General features: G+C 44.3%; 1 protein-coding gene across 2 annotated transcripts in view; it reads left to right on the top strand.

Moving 5' to 3' along the window:
* Positions 1-26,258, top strand: part of rundc3b (RUN domain containing 3b) — a 92,613-nt gene that overhangs the window by 18,439 nt on the left and 47,916 nt on the right. For both annotated transcript variants that reach the window (XM_078416952.1, XM_078416943.1), the window contains exon 2: positions 12,531-12,646. In XM_078416952.1, the coding sequence (XP_078273078.1) occupies positions 12,531-12,646 (116 nt within the window). The remainder of the gene's footprint in view (positions 1-12,530; positions 12,647-26,258) is intronic.

Below are 26,258 nucleotides of genomic sequence, written 5' to 3'. Positions count from 1 at the left end.
AGTACTGGAGGGTTGAAAGAAAAAAATAGATATGATAGGACTCGATAAGATAAATTTATTCAATCCAAAAAAATTACGAAATTGAAACCATATTCGCAATGTGTGTCTTATTAATGGGTTAATCGTATATTTATTCAATCTGGCAATTGTAAAAGGTAACGAGGCCCCTAGGATAGAAGCCAATAATAACCCTTGCATAGATTCACGTTCAAGATTTATCCATCCTGGATATTGGGTATCTGCTAAATCTTTTGTCCAAAACGTTAAATAACGAGCATTAACTGCCCAATAATAAAATCTAAGGTTCGGCAATGTCAAACCACCATCTTTTTAAAAATTTTGTAAGTATGTTTTACTTAGTCTGGGATTTTTATTCTGCCATATAAATGAAGAAAATTTTGAATCAATAATATCAAAAAAAGATTTAGAAATAAAAATAGGTATCATCTGAAATAAATATAAAAATTTAGGTAGAATAATCATTTTAATAGTACTGATTTGGCCGATTGGGGATAAGGACATTGGTGACCATTTAGTAAACTGTTGTCTGACATGGTCAATTAAGGTCCTTGTGTTTCTTGGTAATCTTAATACCTAAATAAGTAAAACAGTCAGTAGTCAATCTAAATGGAAACTGTCCATAATTCAAAATTTGATTGTGTAATGGACAAAGCTCACTCTTACTAAGTTTTAATTTATAACCTGAAAAACGACTAAATTGATTAAGTAAAGCTATTATTGCAAGAATAGATTTATCTGGATTAGAAATATATTATAACAGATCATCTGCATAGAGAGATAGCTTATATGTCGTATTCCCACGGACAATACCAGAAATATGGGGGGATTTCCTAAGAGCAATGGCCAAAGGTTCCAAAGCAATATCAAACAATAAAGGGCTTAAAGGACAGCCCTGTCTAGTACCTTGAAAGAGCCTAAAGAAAGGGGATCTCTGATTATTGGTAACTACAGAAGCCTGAGGTATATGATATATCAGCTTGATCCAAGAGATACATTTTGGAGCAATCTTAAATTTTTCAAGTTTATTGAATAAGTATTCCCATTCCACTTTGTCAAATGCCTTCTCAGCATCAAGTGAGATGACACATTCTGGAATTTTATTTGAAGCAGTATATACAATATTCATTAATCTCCTAACGTTAAAGTATGAATAACAATTTTTAACAAAAGCAGTCTGATCTTCAGAAATAATTTGCGGTAAAATGCTTTCCAATCTCAGCTAATATTTTTGAAAGAATTTTAGAATCTACATTTAACAATGATATAGGTCTATATGATGCCACTTCAGTAGGATCTTTATCTTTTTTAAGAATTAAAGAGATAGATGCTTCATAAAAGGATTGTGGTAATTTATTCATTAAAAGGGCTTTTTTAAAAACTTTGCATAGCCAGGGGGACAGTAAATGTGAAAAATATTTAAAGAATTCCACCATATACCCAAATAAACCGGGAGCTTTACCAGAGTTCATCGAAAGGATTGCTTTCTGTATTTCTTCCTCCGTGATAGGTTCATCTAACAACAAAGACTCATTATGTGATAAATTTGGCAAATTACATTTCTTTAAAAACTCATGCATTATATTGGAATCAGTAGAACTTGCCCTTCTTGAAGTCAACAATCATCTCCTTGGTCTTGCCAATGTCGAGAACAAGATTGTTGTTCTGACACCACTCAATTGGATTGTTGAACTCTGACTGTATTGTTACACTCATTGTTGTAATATTGTTGTTTATCATTACCGTGAATGAAGTCGCCCATCAGTGTCCTCTGCTCCAAATTGTATAATAAAATCCCCAATCCTATTTTCTATGTCCCAGATCATAAGGCGACTGCCTTCTTCACCATCTCATCGACCCATGCAGTCACCATCAGGGATCATGCACACCATGTATCCCAAGGTCCCTTTGTACACTCGAGGATCCTACATCCATTGTGCTATCCTTATTAGTTTTCCCAGGTACAACACCTGGTATTTACCAGGATCAAATTCCATATGCTATTGCCCTATAGATTTTACTGAGTGATCAAGACCTTATTGTAGTACAAGATTATTCTTCTTACTCTCAAGAATATCTGTGTCTGTAAAGTTATCAAACATACCTCTGACATTAACATCAAAATTCTAATGTAACATACAGTAAGGGTTCCGCTAAAATCACCTGGAGTACGCCATGGATCACTGGCTTTCAGTCACTGTTTTCTTAAGTCCACTGAGGAAAATAGATATTTTTTGTTGTTTGTTCGTTCTGCATTGGGAGGAAGCCAAAGGGAACTATGAAAGGTAACAGTGCCAGCCTATTGGGAAAGCTGATCTCCTGAATGAATATCCCACTAAACATGACACTTCATCTGAATTGAAGATAGACACAAAAAGCTGAAGTAACTAGCGACTCAGACAGCATCTCTGAACAAAAGAAACAGGTGACGTTTCAGATTGAGACCCTTCTTCAGACAGAAAAAGGAGAAGGGGAACTTCTGAAGATGGGCCTTGAACCAAAACTTCATCTATTCTACCTCTGATAAGACTAAATGTTTATTGCAATCTATTCTATCCCACCCCATAATTTTACACACCTCAACCGTGACCTTTCGTAACCTCTAGGGTTCCAAAGAACTTCTCCAGTCTCCCATTGTAACTGCTCTATTTCAGGCAATATCTTGATGAATCTCCTCTGTATTTTACCCAGCACTATCACATCCTTTTGTTTGGTGACCACGACTTCAAACAGTACCTCTGCTGTGGTCTGACTGAGATCTTATGAATTTGAAGCATAACCTCCCCTCTCCTGTGCTCAGTGCCCCAACTAATGAAGGGACATTACCCTCCCGTGATGGACATTAGGGTGCTAATTGCTTCAGTGGCTTTCTAACAATGAAATGCATTTTCACAATAATGGAATTGTGCTCTTTTGGAATGAATAACCTCGTGATGCCGCCACCACTGGATGAAAGCTGCCATTGTTTTGTTTGCTACTGCCTGATATTTTGCTGGCATCTATTAGTGGTGTGGTAGGCACTCAGACCATTGTGCTCAGAGTAATGGAATTCAAATTTTCTGATATTGGAGGAGTCGATTAGAGTTGAACCCTCTCCTCCTCCTCCTCCTCCTCCTTCCACCTCCACCTTGCACTCTCTTATGAACGGCCAGTTGTACTATGGGTGCAGTTTATATGTAACATGAGTTTATTGAATATTCAGTAGTCCTTCTGATTTAATGAAATACTCTAAGCTGAAGCTTTAGGTTTTGGGAACACCAATCACATGTTCAACCCTATGCACATTATACAGATAATAACATGCACTTACCAGTTTATTTTACTCTTAATTTGAATTATTTTTCTCTCCTGTGCCACTTTTGAAAACTCTATGCTTCATGTACCTGTGCAAATCAGTTTTTATTTTGGAGTGGCAGCTTAAACACATTCTTTATGTGCCTCATTTGCTTTCTAGAATATTAGAAGCTGTGAGCATTATGAACCTTTTATCTGACTGATCATTGCGATCTCCATCTGGTATATAGAATACAGAACAGCACAGAACAGCCCCTTTGGCCCATGATGTCTGTGCCGAGCATGATGCCAAATGAAACGCGTCCCATCTGGTTGCATGTGAACTATATCCTTCTGTTCTCCGCATGTTCATGTGCCTATCTGAAAACCTCTTTTAAAAACTCCTACCATATCTGCTTTCACCACCAGCATGTTCCAGCCAACTACCACTCTGTGTAATTCAAAAAGCTATCATGCCCTTCTCCTTTAAACATTCCCCTTCAGACCCTAAAACCATGCTCTCCAGTGTTTGACATTTCCACACTGGGGGAAAAAGATTCTGACTGTCCATCTGTGCCTCTCAAAATTTTACAAACTTCTATCAGATCTCTGCTCAGCCTCTGAGGGCTCCAGCAAAAACAATCCAAGTTTGTTGAATTCTCCTGAAAGTTAATACCCTCTAATCCGGATAGTATACTGGAAAATTTAATGTGCACCCTCTCTAAATCCTCCAAATCCTTCCTGTAATGCGGTGACCAGAACTATACACCATGCTCCAACTGCAGTCTAGCCAAATGTTTATAAAGCTGCAATTTGGCCTACTGACTATACTGCGCAAAACTCCAACCAATGAAGTAGTATTTTGCACAAATCACAGATTGTCATTTAAAACTTTTGCTTTCAAAAGTTCTAATGGTTTCTAATATTACATTGGGAAGATGCTTTGGTCAGTGTTGGTCAATTAGATGTACATGTAAGCAGGTACCTTTAGGAACACAGACAAGTCTCAAAGCCATTTTGGACGCATCCTGGGTTTATTTCTATTGAATAATGTGTGAATACAGATACTATGAAATATAAATTACCATCATAATACTTTAAAACCTCAAATTTAAGTCCATAAATTTATTGTAATTGGACATTTGATGTGAAATTGATTATTTTTTGTAAATCCTATGTAATTGTTCTCCCCCCCCACTTTAAAAAAAATAATTTCCAAAGGTTGTATGAAGGTGGTCCACAGAGCTTGCTGCCTCTTGGTTCTTTGCCTGATATCCTTGTGGTTGTATAGATCTGTCACACAGCTCTTTGATGTATTAAGCAGTCAAGATTAATGAGGCAAAAATCTGCCTGCGTTGGAATTTGGTCCTGTGATCACAACAAGAAAAGATCTGTTTGAGAAGTACTAGTCAGCTATTTTATTTTGTCGAAATCGTTGAAATATTATTTAACAGTTAGTGTTTTAGTCTCTTATCTGCTTTAGAAGAGGTACATGTTTATTGCAATAGAAGTGAGATTAATTTGCTTAAAATTTTTTATTACATGTTAATGTTCATGTTGAGGATGTAACTAGTAGAGTGGATAAGGGAGAACCAGTCGATGTGTTATATCTGGACTTTCAGAAGGCCTTCGACAAGGTCCCACATAGGAGATTGGGGTACAAACTTAAAGCACACGGTATTGGGGGTTCAGTGTTGAGGTGGATAGAGAATTGGTTGGCGGACAGGAAGCAAAGAGTAGGAATAAACGGGTCCTTTTCGGAATGGCAGGCAGTGACTAGTGGGGTACCGCAAGGCTCAGTGCTGGGACCCCAGTTATTTACAATATATATTAATGATTTGGACGAGGGAATTGAATGCAATATCTCTAAGTTTGTGGATGACACGGAGCTGGGTGGCTGTGTTAGCTGCGAGGAGGATGCTAGGAGGCTGCAGAGTGACTTGGATAGATTAGGAGAGTGGGCAAATGCATGGCAGATGCAATATAATGTGGATAAATGAGAGGTTATCCACTTTGGTGGCAAGAACAGGAAAGCAGAGTATTACCTGAATGGTGGCCAATTAGGAAAAGGGGAGATGCAACATGACCTGGGTGTCATGGTGCACCAGTCATTGAAAGCAAGCGTGCAGGTGCAGCAGGCAGTGAAGAAAGCGAATGGTATATTAGCATTCATAGCAAGAGGATTTGCGTATAGGAGCAGGGAGGTTCTGCCTTGGTGAGACCGCACATGGAGTATTGTGTACAGTTTTGGTCTCCTAATCTGAGGAAAGACATTCTAGCCTTAGAGGGAGTACAGAGAAGGTTCACCAGATTGATCCCTGGAATGGCAGGACTTTCATATGAAGAAAGACTGGATAGACTAGGCTTATACTCGCTGGAATTTAGAAGACTGAGGGGGGATCTTATTGAAACATATAAAATTCTTAAGGGGTTGGAGAGGCTAGATGCAGGAAGATTGTTCCCGATGTTGGGGAAGTCCAGAACCAGGGGTCACAGCTTAAGGATAAGGGGGAAGTCTTTTAGGACCGAGATGAGAAAACATTTCTTCACACAGAGAGTGGTGAGTCTGTGGAATTCTCTGCCACAGAAGGTAGTTGAGGCCAGTTCATTGGCTATATTTAAGAGGGAGTTAGATGTGGCCCTTGTGGCTAAAGGGATCAGGGGGTATGGAGAGAAGGCAGGTACTGGTTACTGAGCTGGATGATCAGCCATGATCATATTGAATGGCAGTGCAGGCTCGAAGGGCTGAATGGCCTACTACTGCACCTATTTTCTATGTTTCTATGTCTATGTTTCTATGTTAAAAGATCTATCGATTGGTTGGAGCATAGATACCAGCAAAAAGGTACAGTTCTATTTTTGACATTATTTTATGATCCGGTATTAAAGGTCAAGAAAGCAGTATTGAGTTAAGATCATCACATCAATCACAGCGGAAGTGGCGGCGCCTAACGGCTGCGGCTCGCTAGCAGTCTGTTCGTCTTTTTTCCTTTTTTTTTGTTGTGTGTCGGTGTTGGGATGGTTTTTGTATTTTTTTTTGGTTGTGTATGTGTGGGGGGTGGTGGTGTGGGTGGGGGGTGGCGGGGGGGGTGGGGGAAACTTTTCTCTTCCTCACGGCGCGGGGTGCGGCTCGGCTGCGGTACCTAACATCGCCCGGTGCGGCTTGGCCGCTGGACTTAACAGTGCCCGGTGCGGCTCGGCTGCGGGACTTTACATCGCTGGTGCGGCTTGGCCGCTGGAATTAACAGTGCCCGGTGCAGCTCGGCCGCGGGACTTAACATCGCCCGGTGCGGCTCGGCTGCGGGACTTAACAGTGCCCGGTGCAGCTGGGCCGCGGGACTTGGCATCGCCCGGTGCGGCTCGGCTGCGGGACTTTACATCGCTGGTGCGGCTCGACCACGGGACTTTTCATCGCTGGTGCGGCTCGGCTGCGGGACTTGGCATCGCCCGGTGCGGCTCGGCTGCGGGACTTGGCATCGCCCGGTGCGGCTCGGCTGCGGGACTTTACATCGCCCGGTGCGGCTCGGCTGCGGGACTTTACATCGCTGGTGCGGCTCGACCACGGGACTTAGCTGCGCAAGGCTTGGTCGCGGGGCCTTTCATCGCCCGGTTCGGCCGCGGGACGTTTCAGCGCCCGGTGCGATTCGGCCGGGGGGACTTCCATCCCCTTGCGGGGACTGTGCGGGTCGGTCGGGGACGGGCTGTCTGTCCGTGGGCGTGGGGAAGAGAGTGGAAGTTTTGTTGCCTCCATCACAGTGAGGGGGTGTTTGGAGTCACTGTGATGGACGTTTGTGTTGGGGCTATGTGTCTTGTGTTCTTTTTTTCTATGACTGCTATGTAGTTTCGTTCGGTACTTCGGTACCAAATGACAAATAGAGCTCTGTTATACTGTTATACTGTTATATAGTAAGATTAGAATCTGTCAAAACCAGACATTTTTATTTCTTTGGATATTTATGAAGTTCATAGTTCACAGGTTATTGAAGCAGAATTAGGCCATGTGGCCAATCAAGTCTATTCTGTCATTCAACCATGGCTGATCTATATTTCCCTCTCAATCCCATTCTCCTGCCTTCTTCCCATAACCCCTGACACCCATACTAATCAAGAATCTGTCAATCTCCGCTCTAAAAATATCCATTGATTTGGCCTCCACAGCCTTCTGTGGCAATGGATTCCACAGATTCACCACCCTCTGACTAACAAAATTCCTTCTCATCTCTTTTCTAAAGGTATGTTGTTTTATTCGGAGGCTATGACCTCTGATCCTAGACTCTCTGGGTGAAAAAGTTTTTCTTACCTCAGTTTTAAATGGCCTCCCCTTTATTCTAAGACTGTGGCCCCTGGTTCTGGACTTGCCCAACATTGGGAACATTTTTTCCTGCATCTAGCTTGTCCAGTCCTTTTATCATTTTATATGTTTCTATAAGATCCCCTCTCATCCTTCTAAACTCCAGTGAATACAAGCCAAGTCTTTTCAATCTTTCCTCATATGACAGACCCGCCATCCCAGGGATCAATCTCGTGAACCCACGCTGCACTGCATCAATTACAAGGATGTCCTTCCTCAAATTGTCCTTCCACAAAACTGTGCACAATACTCCAGATGTGGTCTTACCAGGGCCCTATACAACTGCAGAAGAACCTCTTTACTCCTCTACTGAAATCCTCTTGTTATGAAGGCCAACATTCCATTAACTTTCTTCACTGCCTGCTGTACCTACACGCCAACTTTCAGTGACTGGTGGACAAACAAACTATCAAAATAAAATATTATCTGAAGGCTAAATTTAGTTCTCGTAGTGCAGCCAGACAGAAGCTAGCCTAAATGAAAAATCCAGTGTATAGAATTAACGTATACAGGCATATCATATAACAATCTAACCCTTTCCTCCAAATCTATAATACATATACTAAACTGTTTGGAAAACATTAATATTCCAATAATACTGCACATAAAAGGAGGGAAGAAGATAATACATTATTGCCTTCCATCACAGTGTGCTGTGGTGGATGTTTATGTTAATTGTTATGTAGTTGTGTGTCTTGTTGCTTTTTTGGTATGACTCCATGGCAAATCAAATTCTTTGTATGTTTTTACATACTTGGCTATTAAATTCATTACAATTACAATCACGATAATGTATAGATATTCAGCAGTAAATAATGTATGCACTGGAAAACGAAAAACACTTAACAGCTAAAAATCCATTATGTTGATTCCATTGGTTATTGGTTCACCTCCTAATGTATTTTTTAAATGACAATATTGGATGAAATGACTGCAGCTTTTAACTGATCACCCATCTCGGGAATTATCAAACTTATTTTCCTGATTTTTTATTTTTTTCTAAAAGTCAAACTTTGCAGTCAAGATAATGGCAAACTTAAATCGTTTTCCACAATTTGCTGGGAAGAAGGATTCAGCCACCATCATTAGATGCTGGATAACATGACTCATTCCACTGATAATCAGCAAAAATGGGACTCTGCTTTTAGTTTCCCTTTGCCCGTGAGTTAATTTCTGTTTCTAGTGCACATGTGCAAATTAAATTTTAAAGAATGTCATTTCACAATGCAAGGGCCCTATGAATTAGACAATAGACAATAGGTGCAGGAGTAGGCCATTCGGCCCTTCGAGCCTGCACCACCATTCAATGTGATCATGGCTGATCATTCTCAATCAGTACCCCATTCCTGCCTTCTCCCCATACCCCCTGACTCCGCTATCCTTAAGAGCTCTATCTAGCTCTCTCTTGAATTCTAACATTTACGACAATGACAATTCCAATCAACCCAAGGCCCAGAATCAAAACTAAATCTTAAACTTTCTCATGGACGTGGTAAATGAAATATTTTAAAAAATCTGCATAAACATGTCTATTTCATAAGGCCAGGCAGCATCTCTGAAGAACATGGATAGGTGATGTTTTGGGTCTGGACCCTGCTTAGTTTTCTTTTTTTTCAGTTTATCTTCGTCTAGACCTGCTTCACTGCAAATGTTTTTCTGCTGCCCCTATCCCACCTCCTGACTCAAACTCCAGTTGTCCTTTCCCTCTGTTTCTAATTTAAGTTTAAAACAAAAACACACAGGCATTCACTTTACTCTTTCTGTCCTTCCTGTTTCCTGCTCTTGTCATTTCCTTGGGCAAGGTGACTGACCACCTGTCCTGTCATGATGTCATCCACCACAGATACCAAGGGCCAGACTCGGTCACTTCATTGGCCATCGATTCATTTTGCTGACAATCTGCTACATGAAAACATTTCAAGCTAAATGGCGAAGGGAAAATCAGTTTACTGGCTCACCATAAAATTCCCCATTCTTAATGCAAAATCAGCTACAAATATATGTACATTGAATTAAAGAAAAAGCCCAAATGTTCAAATTTGCAAAATTTGTGATTTTAATCAAAGTTACAGCACAGAAGCATGCCATAAGGCCCTGCCAGTTTGTACCAATTTTATGTTCTACTTTGGTCTCCTCCACTCAAGATTGCCCTCACCAAAAGGACCGCACAAGTTCAAGGTAGCTGCTCACAACTGCTTTAAGGGTCATCTGAGATGGACAATAAATACTGACCTTCCCAGATCCTGAAAAGTGACTGAAAGCAAAAACAATTTTTATTTATTTCATGTTTAGTTTAGAGATACAGCGCGGAAACAGGCCCCTTCGGCCCACCGGGTCCGCACCGACCAGCGATCCCCGCACATTAACACTAGGAACAATCTTTACATTTGCCAAGCCAATTAACCTACATACCTGTACGTCTTTGGAGTGTGCAAGGAAATCGAAGATCTCCGAGAAATTACGGGAAGAACGTACAAACTCTGTACAGACATCGCCCGTAGCCAGGATCGAACCCGGGTCTCCGGTGCTGCATTCGCTGTAAGGCAGCAGCTCTACTGCTGCGCCACCGTGCCTCCCAGACTTGCAATTACTATTTTTAGCATCCTTTACTACTTTCTTGAAATTTATGTGTGACCCTCTAGAATGGGTGGTATGGCATTCAGTGGTAGCTGCTGCCTGTGCAGAGGTGCCTGTCTTCTATCTTCTCCCTGCACCCTGTGTGTTTCCTCATAGCTCCAGTTTCTTCCCACATCCAAACATGTGCTGGCTATCACACTAGTTAGCTACTGTGAATTACCCATGGTGTTGGTTAATGAAAAAAGTTGAAGTTGATGGACATGACAAAGAGAGTAAACTGTTGTGGTGCAGGAAAGGGAGAATGTGTCTGAGGGATTATGCTGCTGGGAGCCAGCAGAAAGCTGATGGGCCAAATAACCTCCTATGTCATAATCAGTATCCAAACCCAACATGGAACCCCTCCGAATTAACACTGCAATTAACACTTAAAGAAATGCCTAATAATCAAAAAAATAATCCCTGAGCTGCTTCCATTTAGCCAGCAACTAACAACACTATCATTAAATGAGAGAGATGGCCCCATGTTATAGAGAAAAGGCAAATAGAACATTGTACTGCAAACAGCAATTTTAATCTGTTTACATAAAGTACCCAAACAAAAGCATCAGCTGGGTTTTTCTGATTCAAATTGCAGGGATTCTGTACTCTGGTCTCCCTGGCCTCTTCTCCCATTCCAACCATTAAATTCACCGTAGAACATTCATTGAATTGGCCAAAAATCTACCACAAAGGCATCAATTAGAAACAAATTATTTCCTAAAGTCAGAAACTATAAGTAGCAAAATGCTTTTTAAAAATTTGTAAAATTACTCCCATTGTTTTTTTAATTACTTTGAGCCAGAAAATCCACAATTTTCCATAAAAAGTGACTATATCAACAGTAAATATAAATATAAAATGGCAGCCTCTAAGCATTGGGAACTAATGATATAGAAAGTGCATTTATTTATAGCCTTTCATCTGCCTTTCAGATATCCTGAAATGCTTTACAGCAAATAACTCTGTCAATGTTAATAGAACATGGCATAGCACAAAAACAGGCCCTTCAGCCTGAACATGATGCCCAGTTAAATATTCTGCTCTGCCTGCATATGATCCCTCTCTCTCCATTCCCTGCATATCCAAATGTTGCAAATAGGGGATCAAGAGAGCCAATTTGTTCAGAGCAAGTTACGACAAACAGTCACATGATAATTATAAGATAATCCTTTTTTACCTTTCTAGAGCAAGAGATGAATGTTGATCTACACTGTGGCAGGAGTGAAATGAGTGGCGTTACGGTTCACGGTGGGCGAGTCAGGCCCGCTTTCCAGGAGCATGAAATTCAAGCCAGTGAGCCTCGCATTAGTGATGGGGAATGATAGGTTCATCACTCCTCTACTGATGAAGAATCCCCTCCATCAGTGGATGGGATTTTTTGGGATAGGATACGCATATTTGGAAGAGAATGGGCTAAATATCAACAGTCAATATGGCTTTGTCTGCAGGTCATATCTCACAAACTTGATTGAGTTTTTTAAGGATGCGAGGAAGGTAATCAATGAGGGTGGGGCATTGGATGCTGCCGACATGGATTTTAGTATCCAAAAGGTTAAGATGCACGGGATCCATGGTGACTTGATTTGGAACCGGCTCACTCATTGAAGTCAGAGAGCTGTGGTCGGCAGGATATAAATTAGATACAGAAATGGGCAAAAAATGCCAAATGGAGTTTAAGTGTGAGGTGTTGCATTTTGGGAGATTAAACGCAAGGGGAAAGTATGCAGTTCAGCATTTGACCTCTTAACAACATTGATGTGTGGAGGGATCTTGGCTCCATGTCCATAACTCCCTGAAAGTGGCAACACAAGCTAGACAGAGTGGTAAAGAAGGCATATGGTATGCTTGCTTTCATTGAGTCGGTGAATTGAGTATAAGATTCAGGAAGTTATATTGCAGCTTTACAGGACTTTGATTAGCTGCATTTGGAATACCCAGTCGGAATCTTTTTTCCCAGGGTGGAAATGTCAAGGACTAGGGGGCATAGCTTTAAAATGAGAAGGGACAACATGTAAAGCAGATGTGTGGGATAAATATTTGAACATGGTGGTGAGTGCCTGGATCATGCTGCCAGGGGTGGTGGTGAAAATACAGTGACATTTAAGAGGCTTTTGTGCAGGGACTGGAGGTACATTGATCACATATAGGCAGAGGAGGTTTGTTTAACTTTGCATCATGTTCAGCCATGACTTTATGGGCCGAAGAGTCTAATCCTGTGCTCTCTTGTTCCATATTCAATGTGTACCTTACTTGCTTATTTTGTATTTTACAGGTTTTCTGTTAAGACTCTAATTGATCGCTCCTGTTTTGAGACGATTGATGATTCGTGTTCGGAATTTACAAATTTTGCAGCCATTTTGGAACAAGTCTTGGCACATCGTCTGAAAGGTAATACATAATGTGCTCTGTGCTCATCAAGAAAATTGTGTGAATTCTGCAACTGGTGGTCAAATGCATTGCTTTGAACAGAAACAGGGTCAGAACCTCATGCAGAAAACAATACATTTACAAGATATTGTTGCAGGGGATATAAAGGAAAATTCAAATTTGAGTTGTGCAATGCATTGAAAACAATACTGTAATCTTGAAATTTTGATCTTTTGGAAATTTGAATGATTTTACAGAAATAAAGTCAGCTACTTTTATGAATATCAATGGCATAAGGCAAATAAACATTTTAAAATGCTGAATACTCTATGTTCCATCAGGGAAAATACAAATGTAAAACTTTATTTCAATTCTACTTTGTGAGTAATGGCATTGATATTTTTTATTATTGTTTTTGTGTACATCATTGAAACAATAAATCAGTGAATAAATCCCCACTATTGTAAAGCGATTAAGCTGGAAAGAGTACAGAGTGGTGGAATTATACAACACAGTACAGGCCCTTGAGCCCTCATCCACTCTGACCAAGATGATCATGTAAGCAGGTACCGTTTGCTTGTGTTTGGCCCTGTACACCTTTCCTATCCATGAACCAGTCAAACATATTTTAAATGTTGTTATTATACCTCCCTCAATTACTTTCTCTGGCATCTATTCCATATATGTGTAAAGAAGTTTCCCCTTGGTCCCCTTTAAATATTTCTGCTCACATTAAAACTCTGCCCTCAAGTTTTTGATTTCCCCTATGAAAAAGATTGTATGCATTTATCTTATCTCTGGCCCTTGAGATTTTATACGCAAAATTGTACGCAATAGTCCAAGTGCGAAATCACCAAAGTCATAAGAGTCATACAGCATGGAAACAGACCCTTTGGCCCAACTTGCCCATGCCAACCACGAAGTTCCATCTACACTAGTCCCACCTGCCCATGTTTGGCCCATATCCCTCTAAATCTTTCCTATCCATGTACCTTCCAAATGTCTTTTAAATGTTGTTATAGTACATGCCATAAAAGCTCCTCTGGCAGCTCATTCCATATACTCGCCACTCTCTGTGTGGGGAAAAAAGATTGCCCCTCTGGTTCCTATTAAATCTTTCCCCTCTCACCTTAAATATACGTTTATGATCCCCCTGCTCTGGGTAAAAGATTCTGCATTCACCCTATCTATTCCCTCATGATCGTAGAGACGTCTATAAGATCACCTTTCATCCTCCTGCGCCCCAAGGAATAAAGTCCTAGCCTGCTCAACTACTCCCTGAAGGTCAAGCCCTCGCATCCTGGCAGCATCCTCATAAACCTCTCTCCAACTTAATTACATCCTTTCTATAGAAGTATGACCATATCTTAATAGAATACTCACAATGCAGCCTAGCCTACATAGCTACACAACTTGTACACTCAATACCCTGGTTGATGAAGGCCAGTGTATCAAAAGCCTTCTTGACCACCCTATCTCCTTGTGAAGACAATTTCAAGGAACAATGTACCTGCACTCCTAGATCCCTCTACTCTACAACACTCCCCTGGGCTCTGCCATTCACTGTAAAGATCCTGCCCTGGTTTGACTTCCCAAAATGTAACTCCTTGCAGTTATCTGTATTAAACTCCATTAACCATTCTTCGGCCCACGTCCAACTGATCATGATCATGCTGTAAGTACTGATAACCATCTTTACTATCCACGATACCATCCACTTTAGTGTCATCAGCAAACTTACTAATCATGCCTTCCACATTTTCATGCAAATCGTTGATATAAATCACAAAGATCAATGGGCTAAACACGGATCCCTGAGGCACACCACTAGTCTCAAGGCTCCAGTCTGAAAAACAGCCTTCCACCATCACTTTCTGCTTCCTTCCATCAAATCAATTCTCTATCCAGTCAGCTAGCTCTCCCTGGAGGTTTTCCATAATGTCCACAATGTTCCAGTCACGCTTGCCTGTTGACGCCCTTTTACCTGTCAGCCCTCGAGCATTAAAATAAATACAATTTAATCCAACAGTCCTTGTTGTGCTTCTCCCCCTGTTGTGCTTCTGTCGATTCTGTCCACTAAACCTTCTTCTACCTATTCTGCTGGGTAACTAATTACTCAGTGGCATGATCATTTATCATTAAGTTCACTTCTCCCCAAGGAGTCAGGAAATAGGAATTTGCCATCTATATTACTAAAACTCTCATTTGTTTGTTTGTTCCTGAACTACAGCCAAAAATGGTACACGATAGCGTGGCAATTTTAGGTCCTTTGGTGCTAATGGAAGAAGTTTCATTGAAATTGGTGTTATATTTTTTAGGTTATTCACATTTTCAAGTTTAAATCGATCTCCTAGGGAGGGGGGAGGATAAGGGGGGTTAAGGGGAGAGGGAGGGAGGGAGAGGAGGGGGGGGGGGGGGGGGAGAGAGAGGGGAGGAGGAGAGGGAGGGAGGGAGGGAGGGGAGGAGAGGTTGGGGCCCAACAGGTCCACTTGGTCTAGGTTGTATCTAAAATATGGTTCCAATCAAGGTTGTGAAGGACTAGTGCCAAGGTGCATCTGAATAGATTGTTAATTGATGAAGAACAATTGAATCTGTAAACTGGACTGCAGTTTGTAAGGTAGTTTCTCTAGTGGATCTGACATTTCATTTAACTTTTAAGTGCCAATGCAAACTCTAAATATTTTCTTTTCACAATGAAATCTTGCTGACTGACGCTTATTGAATCCATTGATGGATTTAAAAAAAGACGAAGCACGTATTTCTTTTGCACACATTTCCAGAAATGGAAAAGCAATATGCATACCAAGAATTGTGTTGAGACGTATCCATTCTGTCTTTCCATAATTCTATTCGCACCAATGTCCCTAAAACTCTGATGTAATGAATAATCGTACAATGATTTTTGGTGACAAATAATATAAAATGCTGGAAATACTCAGCAGGTCAGGCAACATCTGAAGAGAGGACCAGTGTCTGTGAAAGGTGATAAACAATTCTGAAGGGTTAGCTATGTTCCAATCTCCACAGATGCTGCCTAACTAGTGAAGTATTTCCACCATTTAGATTCGTTTTTCAGCTTTCTTGTATCTGATATTTTTGGCTTTTAATTTTTTTTTTTGTCAAATTTGCCACAGGAAGGTTATCTTTCAAGGGATGATATCTTCATATTATGTCTTTACAATTCACCTGCACATTAGCAGAGGTTTTAATCCAAATATCAGATTTGGAGTTGTGTAAACTCTGTGGAAAGTTCTTGCACATGCTGATTACTTCACACCAAAAGTCAGATCATCCCCGAGCCAGCTGCCTAACCCTTTTCCGGGGATACATCTGCGCCCGGGTGGTGTTGGAGAGGGACTACGTGCTGTCCACGGGCACCCTGGAGGATTTCCGGGACCGCTGGGCACCGCGGGGGATTGGATGTATCCTGGATGGGGATTGTAATATAATTGTATAATAGTTTCATTTGGTATATTTGTTTGTATAGTATTCTGGTGATGGGTTATGTTTTGTTTTATTGTATTGTAAATATTGTTTTTAAATAATTGAGTACAATTTTTGATAATATTTTAAAAAACTGGAATATTTTACTGTCTGAAATGTGACAACTTAACGTTCACATTCTAGTGTTTGTCCATATATGCCTGTCAGTGTGGACATTATGCATTCCTCGAACTTGTTCAATTTCTAAAGAACAATTTCTCACTTTGTGGATGAACACAAAAAAAGAGGGATGTGTCATTTATTTAATCAATCATTAAATCAATTTCAAAATCGATGTGGTTTAAAACATGGTTTAGAATGTTTGTACAAAAGAAAATTCTATCGCATCCTGTTTTGAAATTTTTAAATGATCTAGAAGTATCAGATTTTTGAGGAAATTAGTCCAGATTATCATTAGCTGTTGTGTGGAAATGAGCTACCTGATATCACTCCTGAACAACATTGTTCCATTTGTAATGTGCCCTGCTTCTTGTTTCCCAGCTAAGGTATTAGATTAACTCCAGCTATCCTATCGATCAATTTAATGATCCTAAACATCTCAATTAAAGCACCCTTTAATCTTCTATGCTTCAGGGATACAAACCTAAGCTATCTGTCTTTGAAATTTAATTTGTTTAACCTTGGTTATATTCCAATATAATTGTGTGTCTCACTCTGATTGGATTTGCTGAATGTTCACAGCATCACCACAAACAAGAACAAGAGTAAAGTCTGAAGAAGAGTCCTGATCCGAAATGTCACCTATCCATTTTCTCCGGGGATGATACCTGACCCACTGAGTTACACTGGCACTTTGTATCTTTATTTTTAAAGAGTAAAGTATCATCGTTCATATTCAGGACCATAGGTATATTCAAATTGCCTAATTCTGCTCTTGTGTCTTCTGGTTTTATAGTCCACAAGTTTTCAAGAAGGTCAGAACATCCTTGTGTAAGCTGCAAGTATGAAAAGTGGGAAATATAAGCCCGAGTCAAATCTTGCATCAATAGCCGATGTATAACCATGTTCTGTTTTTGTTCTCTCAAATTATTCTACTCAATTCCACTTAAATTCCACTTAAATTCATTATTTAAACAGTAAGCTGCCGCTTGCCACCGAACCACAGCATCGCGTACATCTATTTTAAAATTCATTTGATGGTTGATTAAATAAATGATCAATCCCTCCATTTTTTCTCATCATCCACAAATTTAGAAATTGTTCTTTGATCCTCGGGTATAAATTATTAGTACAAATTGTGATGATCTGTGGTCACGGCATCAAGCCCTGTGAGTCACCATTTCTCGCCTTCTGGCAGTTCTTTGATGTGGCAAAAGCTAGTGTGTCACCAGGAAGCACAGAATGTATTAAAGCATGAAACTGTTTCTTACATTCTAGACTTCACAGCGACCCGCAGCTCCGCTCTTGCTCCCCCTCTCCCCAGACAGAGTCCACCTAGTCCTCGCCTTTCACCCTATCAGCCACTGCATGCAGCACATGATCCACTGACATTTTCGCCACCTCCAACGGGATCCCACCACTAGTTGCATCTTCCCATTTCCACCCTTTACTGCTTTCTGCAGAGACTGTTCCCTTTAACTCCCTGGCTAGTTAAAGGGAATGTATGGTTAATGGTTAGTTTGGTTAATGTATGAGATTACCTTTGAAAGAGTGGTTCATAGTTGGTATAATATATTGATTAGTAGGACTAGATGTTACAATCCCTAAGGTTTGCACTACAATTGACTGGTGTTGTTCTTGGGGGTGACCACTAGATGATGTTGCTACCATTCCGACACATCTTCAGTTGTGTACCTCAACGTCACTGGGTGTTTCGGCCTTTTATCACAAGACACCCTCAGTCAAGGCAGGCCCACCGCAAGGTGACCAGACCTGGGTGTGTGTCTTATGGTTAGCCTCTAGATGGTCACGTGGCAGCCCAGACAGTATCTTTTCTTTTCAGCCACAGCCAGTGACTGCTCCGTTCGGCGGCATTTGCAAGTTCTTTGATTGCCCTCTTTTGGGCATGCCCTCTGACTCCAACTTCCCTCAGGAGCCTTGCAGTGGAACTGGCTACAAAGCCCCTGCACCCCACCTCCACTGGACGCATTCTTACACTCCAACCTCGCTCCTCTACCTCTACTGCAAGGTTGGAATATCTCAGCCTTTTCCTTTCAAATGCTTCGTCCACAGAGGCCTCCCAGGGCACTGTCAGCTCAATGATGTAAACACACCGACAGGAGTTGGACCAGAGGACGAGGTCTGGTCGCAGGTTGGTAGCTGGGATTTCAACTGGGAAGGAAAGCCTCTGGCCTAGGTCAACCCGCATTTCCCAGTCTCTGGCTGCGCTCAGTGGGCATGAGTTGAGAGGCGAGGTGGTAGTCTTCCGTTTCTCTCCTTCCCGGATGAATGATTGGATTTGCAGGAATGTTAGCTGTGCATTGATAGGCATGGCACTGGTGGTAACTCTCTTGCACTCGAGTGCAGCTGCCAAACACCTCAGCACCTGGTTGTGTCGCCAGGTGTATCTGCCTTGTGTTAGGCTGGTCTTACAACCGACCAGGATGTGCTTGAGGTTTGCTGGAACTGCACACAGGGGGCAGGCTGGATCCTCTCCCAGCCAAAGATTTAAGTTTATGGGAGAGGGAAGGACGTCATATGTGGCTCTGATAATAAAGCTCAGCATACTTGACTCCATGTTCCACAGCTCACTCCATGTGATCTTCCTCCTCTCAATGCTATCCCACCTCATCCAGCGGCCTTGCTTGGCTTGAGATATAGCTTTGGCACACCTGGCTGCTTCTTCTTGGTGGCGCACCTCCTCCACCACCAGGTGCCGACGTTCAGCTGGAGTAGCCTTTTGCCAGGTAGGTTTCATTGCTCCCAGGCCAAAGCCCCCTCGGCCTTGTTGGACATGGCCCACTATGTCCCGGTGTCGGAGGGCAGATTTTGCGTCCTGTACCACTGCTGCTGGAGTCCATTTCTTCCCTGTTGCTAGGGTTGGAGCGACACCTCTAATTATTGGGTCCCGGGATTCTGTTAGTGTCATGTCCAGCCTTGCTTTGGCGCATCTGAATTCCTCCACCAGGCTTGAGACTGGCAGTGAGAGGGCTCCATTCCCATAGAGTCCTATACTGCTGAGGCATCTCGGTAGCCCAAGCCACTTCCTCATTTGTGAGTTCACCAGCCTCTCCAGCTGGTTGGTATGGGATAAAGTGACCTCATAGATGGTAATTGGCCACATGAGTCGGGGCAGCAGACTGAATTGAAGGCACCAAAGCTTCAGCTTCCCTGGGAGAGCAGTGTTGTTGATTTGCTTGAGGCCACTGATTGTATCCTGCCTGAGTTGTTCCACCTGCTCTGCGTCCTTGAGGTGTGCGGTGTACCATCGCCCCAGGCTTTTGACAGGCTTCTCCAGGACAGTTGGTATTGTCTCGTTGTTGATGCGGAACCTTTCATCAGTGAGCCGGCCTTTGACGATGGAAATACTGCAGGACTTACTGGGTTTAATCTCCATTCGTGCCCATTTGATGTTTTCCTGGAGTTTATCCAGCCTTTCACCCTATCAGCCACTGCATGCAGCACATGATCCACTGACATTTTCGCCACCACCAACGGGATCCCACCACTAGTTGCATCTTCCCATTTCCACCCTTTTCCGCTTTCTGCAGAGACTGTTCCCTGTAACTCCCTGGCTAACTCATCTCTTCCCACCCAAACCATCACCTCCCCAGGTACCTTCCCCTGCAATCTCAGGGGATAGAAACATAGAAACATAGAAAATAGGTGCAGGAGTAGGCCATTCGGCCCTTCGAGCCTGCACCACCATTCAATATGATCATGGCTGATCATCCAACTCAGTATCCCGTACCTGCCTTCTCTCCATGCCCCCTGATCCCTTTACCCACAATGGCCACATCTAACTCCCTCTTAAATATAGCCAATGGACTGGCTTCAACTTCCTTCTGTGGCAGAGAATTCCACAGATTCACCACTCTCTGTGGGGAAAAAAAAGTTCACATCTCGGTCCTAAAAGACTTCCCCCTTATCCTTAAACTGTGACCCCTTGTTCTGGACTTCCCCAACATCGGGAACAATCTTCCTGCATCTAGCCTGTCCAACCCCTTAAGAATTTTGTAAGTTTCTATAAGATCCCCCCTCAATCTTCTAAATTCCAGCGAGTACAAGCCAAGTCTATCCAGTCTTTCTTCATATGAAAGTCCTGCCATCCCAGGAATCAATCTGGTGAACCTTCTCTGTACTCCCTCTATGGCAAGAATGCAACACCTGTCCCTATACTTCCTCCCTCGACTCTGTCCAGAGACCCCGACAGTCCTTTATAGATACATAGACAATAGGTGCAGGAGTAGGCTATTCAGCCCTTCGAGCCAGCACCACCATTCAATGTGATCACAGCTGATCATCCACAATCAGTACCCCATTCCTGTCTTCTCCCCAAATCCCTTGACTCCACTAGCCCGAGGAGCTCTATCTAACTCTCTTTTGAATGCATCCAGTGAATCGGCCTCCACTGCCTTCTGTAGCAGAGAATTCCACAAATTCACAACTCTCTGTGTGAAAAAGTTTTGCCTCGTCTCAGTTCTAATTGGCCTACCCCTTATTCTTAAACTGTGGCCCCTGGTTCTGGACTCCCCCAACATCGGGAACATGTTTCCTGCATCTAGCTTGCCCAATCCATTAATAATTTTATATGTTTCTATAAGATCCTCTTTCATCCTTCCAAATTCCAGTGAATACAAGCCCAGTCGCTCCATTCTTTCATCATATGACAGTCCCACCATCCCGGGAATTAACCTCGTGAACCTACGTTGCACTCCCTCAATAGCAAGAATGTCCTTCCTCAAATCAGGTTAGGCAGAGGTTCACTTGCACCCCCTCCAACCTCATCTACTGTATCTGCTGTTACAGGTGTGGGCTGGGCATCTATTGTCAGAGTGAGACCAAATGCAAATTGGAGGAGCAGCACCTCATATTTTGCTTGGGCAGCTTACAACCCAGTGGTATGAATATAAACCAGCATCTGTGTTCCTTCCTTCACACACTGGCCCGCTGAGTTACTCCAGCATTTTGTGTCTATCCTCGGTATGAATATTGATTTCTCTAACTTCAAATGCATCCCCTCACTCTCCATCCCTCCCCTACCCTTTCACTGTCATTCTGTTGAGTTTTCCTGTCTGTATAACTTGCTATCACATAGCCCACAATTAATAATGGACCATTGTAGGCTCCACCTTTGTTTGATCACTGTACTGAAACTGCGCTCCTCAAAATCACAAACGACATTCTCCTCTCCTCCGACGCTGGCAACCTCAACATCCTCATCCTACTTGACCTCAGCGCCGCCTTTGACACCATAAATCACTCCATTCTCCTCACCCGACTTGAAACCTCCCTTAACATCACCGGCACAGCCCTATCCTGGTTCAAATCTTACCTCTCTGACAGACACCAGTTCATCTCCATTAACAACTGTAAATCCCCCACCGCTCCCCTCCCCCAAGGTGTCCCCCAAGGCTCAGTCCTTGGCCCCCTCCTCTTCATCCTCTACCTGTTCCCCCTTGGTCAATTAATCCGCCGTCATGGTCTCAACTTCCATTGCTTCGCCGATGATATCCAGCTCCTCATCTCCACCAAGTCAATCTCCCCCACCACACACTCTACACTGACAAACTGCATCACTGAAATAAAATCTTGGCTTCAATCAAACTTCCTCAAACTCAATTGCAACAAATCTGAAATCATCATCATTGGTCCAAAAACCCTCACCAAATCCACCCAAAACTTCATCCTCAACATTGATGGTCTCCCAGTATCCACCTCCCCTCACATCCGGAATCTTGGAATCATCTTTGATCAAACCCTCTCCTTCAACAAACACATCAAACACATCACAAAGACAGCCTTCTTCCACCTCAAAAACATTGCCCGTCTCTGTCCATCCCTCTCCTCCACAGCTGCAGAAACCCTCATCCACGCCTTCATCACCTCCCGTCTGGACTACTGCAACAGCCTCCTCTATGGCGCACCCTCAAAAATCATCAGTAAACTTCAATACATTCAAAACTCTGCTGCCCGTCTACTCACCCACACCCCGATCCGTGACCATATCACCCCCGTCCTTTACAAACTCCACTGGCTCCCCATCCCCCAGAGAATCCAGTTCAAAATCCTCCTCATGACCTACAAAGCCTTCCATAACCTGGCCCCATCCTACCTGACCGACCTCCTCCACAGGCACACTCCCACCTGCACCCTCCGCTCTGCTGCTGCCACTCTCCTATCCCCCCACATCCGGACCAAACTCAGATCCTGGGGGGACAGGGCTTTCTCCATCGCTGCTCCCACCCTATGGAACTCACTACCCCAAACCGTTAGAGACTCCTCCTCACTCACCACATTCAAAACATCACTGAAGTCCCACCTGTTCAGTACTGCCTTCAACCACTGAAGGTCACCTCACCTTCTGTCTCCTTTCTCTGTTCGTTTACTTATTTACTTATTTATCTATTTATTCATTTCCCTATGTTCTCTAAATCTCTGTAAAGCGTCTTTGAGTATATGAAAAGCGCTATATAAATAAAATGCATTATTATTATTATTATTATCATTACCTTTTGCATATCTTTCATTTATTTGTTCTATATCTCTCTATATCACCATTTATATCTCTTGTTTCCCTTTCCCCCACCTCCCAGTCTGAAGAAGGGTCTTGACCCAAAACGTTACCTTATGGCGAGTCCGGAAACTTGTTGGTTGTAGAAGAAGTTTATTGCAGCCGCAATATTCGAATACAGAGTTAATCAACAAGGTAAAGGACAACCATCAAAAACTTACTGTCTTCTTCGAAGACTTCGCCGAACTAACTATTTCGGGCGCCAAACGCGCACATGACATCGCTGGCCAATCAGCGATGTCGCTCCCTGGACCAATCCCCATGGTCGCGTTCACACGTGACCTCGCTGGCCAATCCGAGGGTTCGACGACCTGGACCATTCTCTATGGTCGCTACATGACCCCCCCCCAGAACCCGAGGTGCGGAACCTAGCAGGGAGCCGGATTTCGCGACCATAACGAGTACGGAGAGGGACAGCCTGAACCACAGGAGCCGGGGGTTCCGGACTTGGCGGAACAGCCGGAACGGGAGGTCCTGGAGGAACTACCGGAACGGGGGGTCCTGGAGGAACTGCCGGAACGGGGGGTCCTGGAGGAACTGTCGGAACGGGGGGTCCTGGACTGAGCGGAACTAACGGAGGTTGGCCTCTCCTAGGGGTTTGACCGACCAGGACTGGTTGATCCGGATCCAAATGTGCAGGTTTGAGCCGGGACACCGAGACGAGCTCACTCTTGCCGCACATGTCTAAGGTGAAGGTAGCCGTTCCCTTACGCAAAACCCGGAACGGCCCTTGATAGACCCTCTGCAACGGGGCGCGATGGGAATCTTTTCGCAGAAAAACGAACTCACAGTCCTTCAGGGAAGGCGGTTCATGTACCATGGGACACCCATGACGTGAAGTCGGAACTGGAGCCAGGGAGCCCACCCGTTCCCGGAGAGATGCTAACACTGATGGGACTGTAGGCAGCTGGTCTGAAGGGTCCGGAAACAGATCTCCGGGTACTCGAAGTGTCGAGCCATATACTAGCTCTGCGGACGACGCACTGAGATCTAGCTTAGGAGCAGTCCGGATGCCCAAAAGAACCCAAGGGAGCTGGTCTACCCAGTCCGGGCCTTCAAGCCTTGCACTGAGGGACGCCTTAAGTTGGCGGTGGAACCTTTCTACGAGTCCATTTGCCTGGGGGTGATATGCAGTAGTGGGTTGTAACTTGGACCCGTACAGTTCTGCGAGCGCGGCCCAGAGGGACGAAGTGAATTGTGGGCCTCTGTCAGTGGTAATAACTGCCGGGACCCCGAAACGAGCTACCCAATGAAGGGCCAAAGTCCTAGCACAAGACGCTGACGAAATATCAGACAATGGGAAAGCCTCTGGCCACCGGGTGAACCGATCCACCACCGTGAGGAGGTGGGTGTAGCCCCGGGAGGAAGGCAAAGGACCGACCAAATCCACATGGATGTGGAAAAAACGAACAGCCGGGACCCCGAAATCCTGTACGGGGGGCTGGACATGGCGCTGGACTTTAGCGGTCTGACAGGGAACGCAGGCACGCGCCCAACCCGCTACCTGTTTCCGTAGGCCATGCCAGACAAACCGAGCTGCTACCAAAGCAGAGGTGGAGCGGATGGACGGGTGCGCCAGCCCATGAATGGCATCGAAAACCCGGCGCTGAAGGGAGGGCGGTACTACCGGCCTGGGACGGGGAAGAGAAACATCGCCCCAGACTTTTGTGCCTTCTGACCCACAAGCTACCTGGGCCAACTTCAATCCCGAAGTGGTGGACTGGTATGCCGAAGCGGTATCCGCTAGAAGCTGTGCCTCCGCAAGCTCTTGGGGATCCACTTCGCAGTCCACCGCCGAAATAGGGGGAAAAGCAGGTCTAGACAGGGCGTCAGCAACGGCATTAAGCTTACCCGCGACATGACGGACATCGGTGGTGAATTCGGAGATAGCAGTCAGGTGCCGCTGCTGGTGGGCCGACCATGGGTCAGACAATTTGACAAAAGCAAATGTTAATGGTTTATGGTCCGTAAAGGCCACAAATGGGCGGCCCTCAAGGAAGTACCTGAAATGACGAACAGCTAAATAGAGGGCCAAAAGCTCTCGGTCAAATGCGCTATACTTCAGCTCAGCCGAATTTAGTTGCCGGCTGAAAAACGCCAAAGGCTGCCACCGACCTGCTGCTCCAGAACCCCGCCCACCGCCACGTCAGAGGCGTCAACCGTCAGGGCCGTGGGGGCGGAGGGGCTCGGGTGGACCAACATGGTGGCGTCTGCCAAAGCTGCCTTAGCTGCTGTAAAAGCCGACTCTGCGGTCGGGGACCATATCAACTCTACCGGATTCCCTGCAAGGCACTGGAAAAGCGGGCGCATGACTCGCGCAGCTGCCGGAACGAACCTATGGTAGAAATTAACCATGCCTACGAACTCCTGTAGCCCTTTTACTGTGGTGGGCCTAGGAAATGCCCGGATAGCCTCCACCTTTTCGGGCAAAGGGGAGGCGCCGGCAGGGGTAATTCTGTGCCCTAGAAAATCAAGAGCAGGAAGGCCGAATTGACATTTGGAGGGTTGGATTATGAGCCCGTGGTCTTGGAGCCGCTGGAAAACGGTCCGCAAGTGGGCCTGGCGTTCCTGTACTGAGGTGCTGGCAACCAGGATGTCGTCTAAATAAATAAACAAAAAGGGTAAACCCCGGCCCATGCGGTCCATCAGTCGTTGGAAAGCCTGTGCCGCGTTCTTTAAACCGAAAGGCATACGCAACCATTCAAACAATCCGAACGGAGTAATCGTTGCAGTTTTCTGTATGTCCTCCGGTCGCACCGGGATCTGGTGGTATCCTCGCACCAAATCGATTTTGGAGAACACCACCGCTCCTTCCAGCCCAGATGAAAAGTCCTGTAGGTGCGGTATGGGGTAGCGATCAGCCGTGGTGACAGCATTGAGACGCCGATAATCGCCACATGGTCTCCACCCCCCAGATGCCTTGGAGACCATATGTAACGGCGAGGCCCACGGGCTGTCAGACTGACGAACAATTCCCATTTCCTCCATCTTCCTGAACTCTGCCCGTGCCACCACCAGTTTGTCTGGCGGTAGCCTCCTGGCCCGAGCGAAAACAGGAGGGCCTTCGGTGCGGATGTGATGGACCACGCCGTGCTTGGCCGAAGACGTGTCGAAACGTTGAATGAGCAGCTCTGGAAACTCCGCCAGAATCTCAGCATACGAGTCGGGGGCCGCGACGACGGCCTGGACAGTAGGGCTGGGCGAGGAGGCGATTGTCGGAGCGACGTGCTCATCTTCGGTGGAGGGTCGGAGGTCGTTACCGCGGACATCAGGGACCAGTGAAAAAGCCCAGAGAAAATCTGCTCCCAAGATCGCTTGTTTGACGTCGGCTATGATGAATGGCCATTCGTACGTGCGGAGGCCTAACACAAGGGACATCTTCCGTATACCGAAAGTGCGAATTGGGCTGCCATTAACCGCGATGAGGGTGGGACCTGTCTTACCCGATCTGGTTTC

The sequence above is a fragment of the Rhinoraja longicauda genome, chromosome 2 (genome assembly GCF_053455715.1).
Source record: "Rhinoraja longicauda isolate Sanriku21f chromosome 2, sRhiLon1.1, whole genome shotgun sequence".
Taxonomy (NCBI): Eukaryota; Metazoa; Chordata; class Chondrichthyes; order Rajiformes; family Arhynchobatidae; genus Rhinoraja; species Rhinoraja longicauda.
The sequence above is the reverse complement of the archived record's forward strand: the minus strand, read 5'-3'. Positions and strand labels throughout refer to the sequence as shown.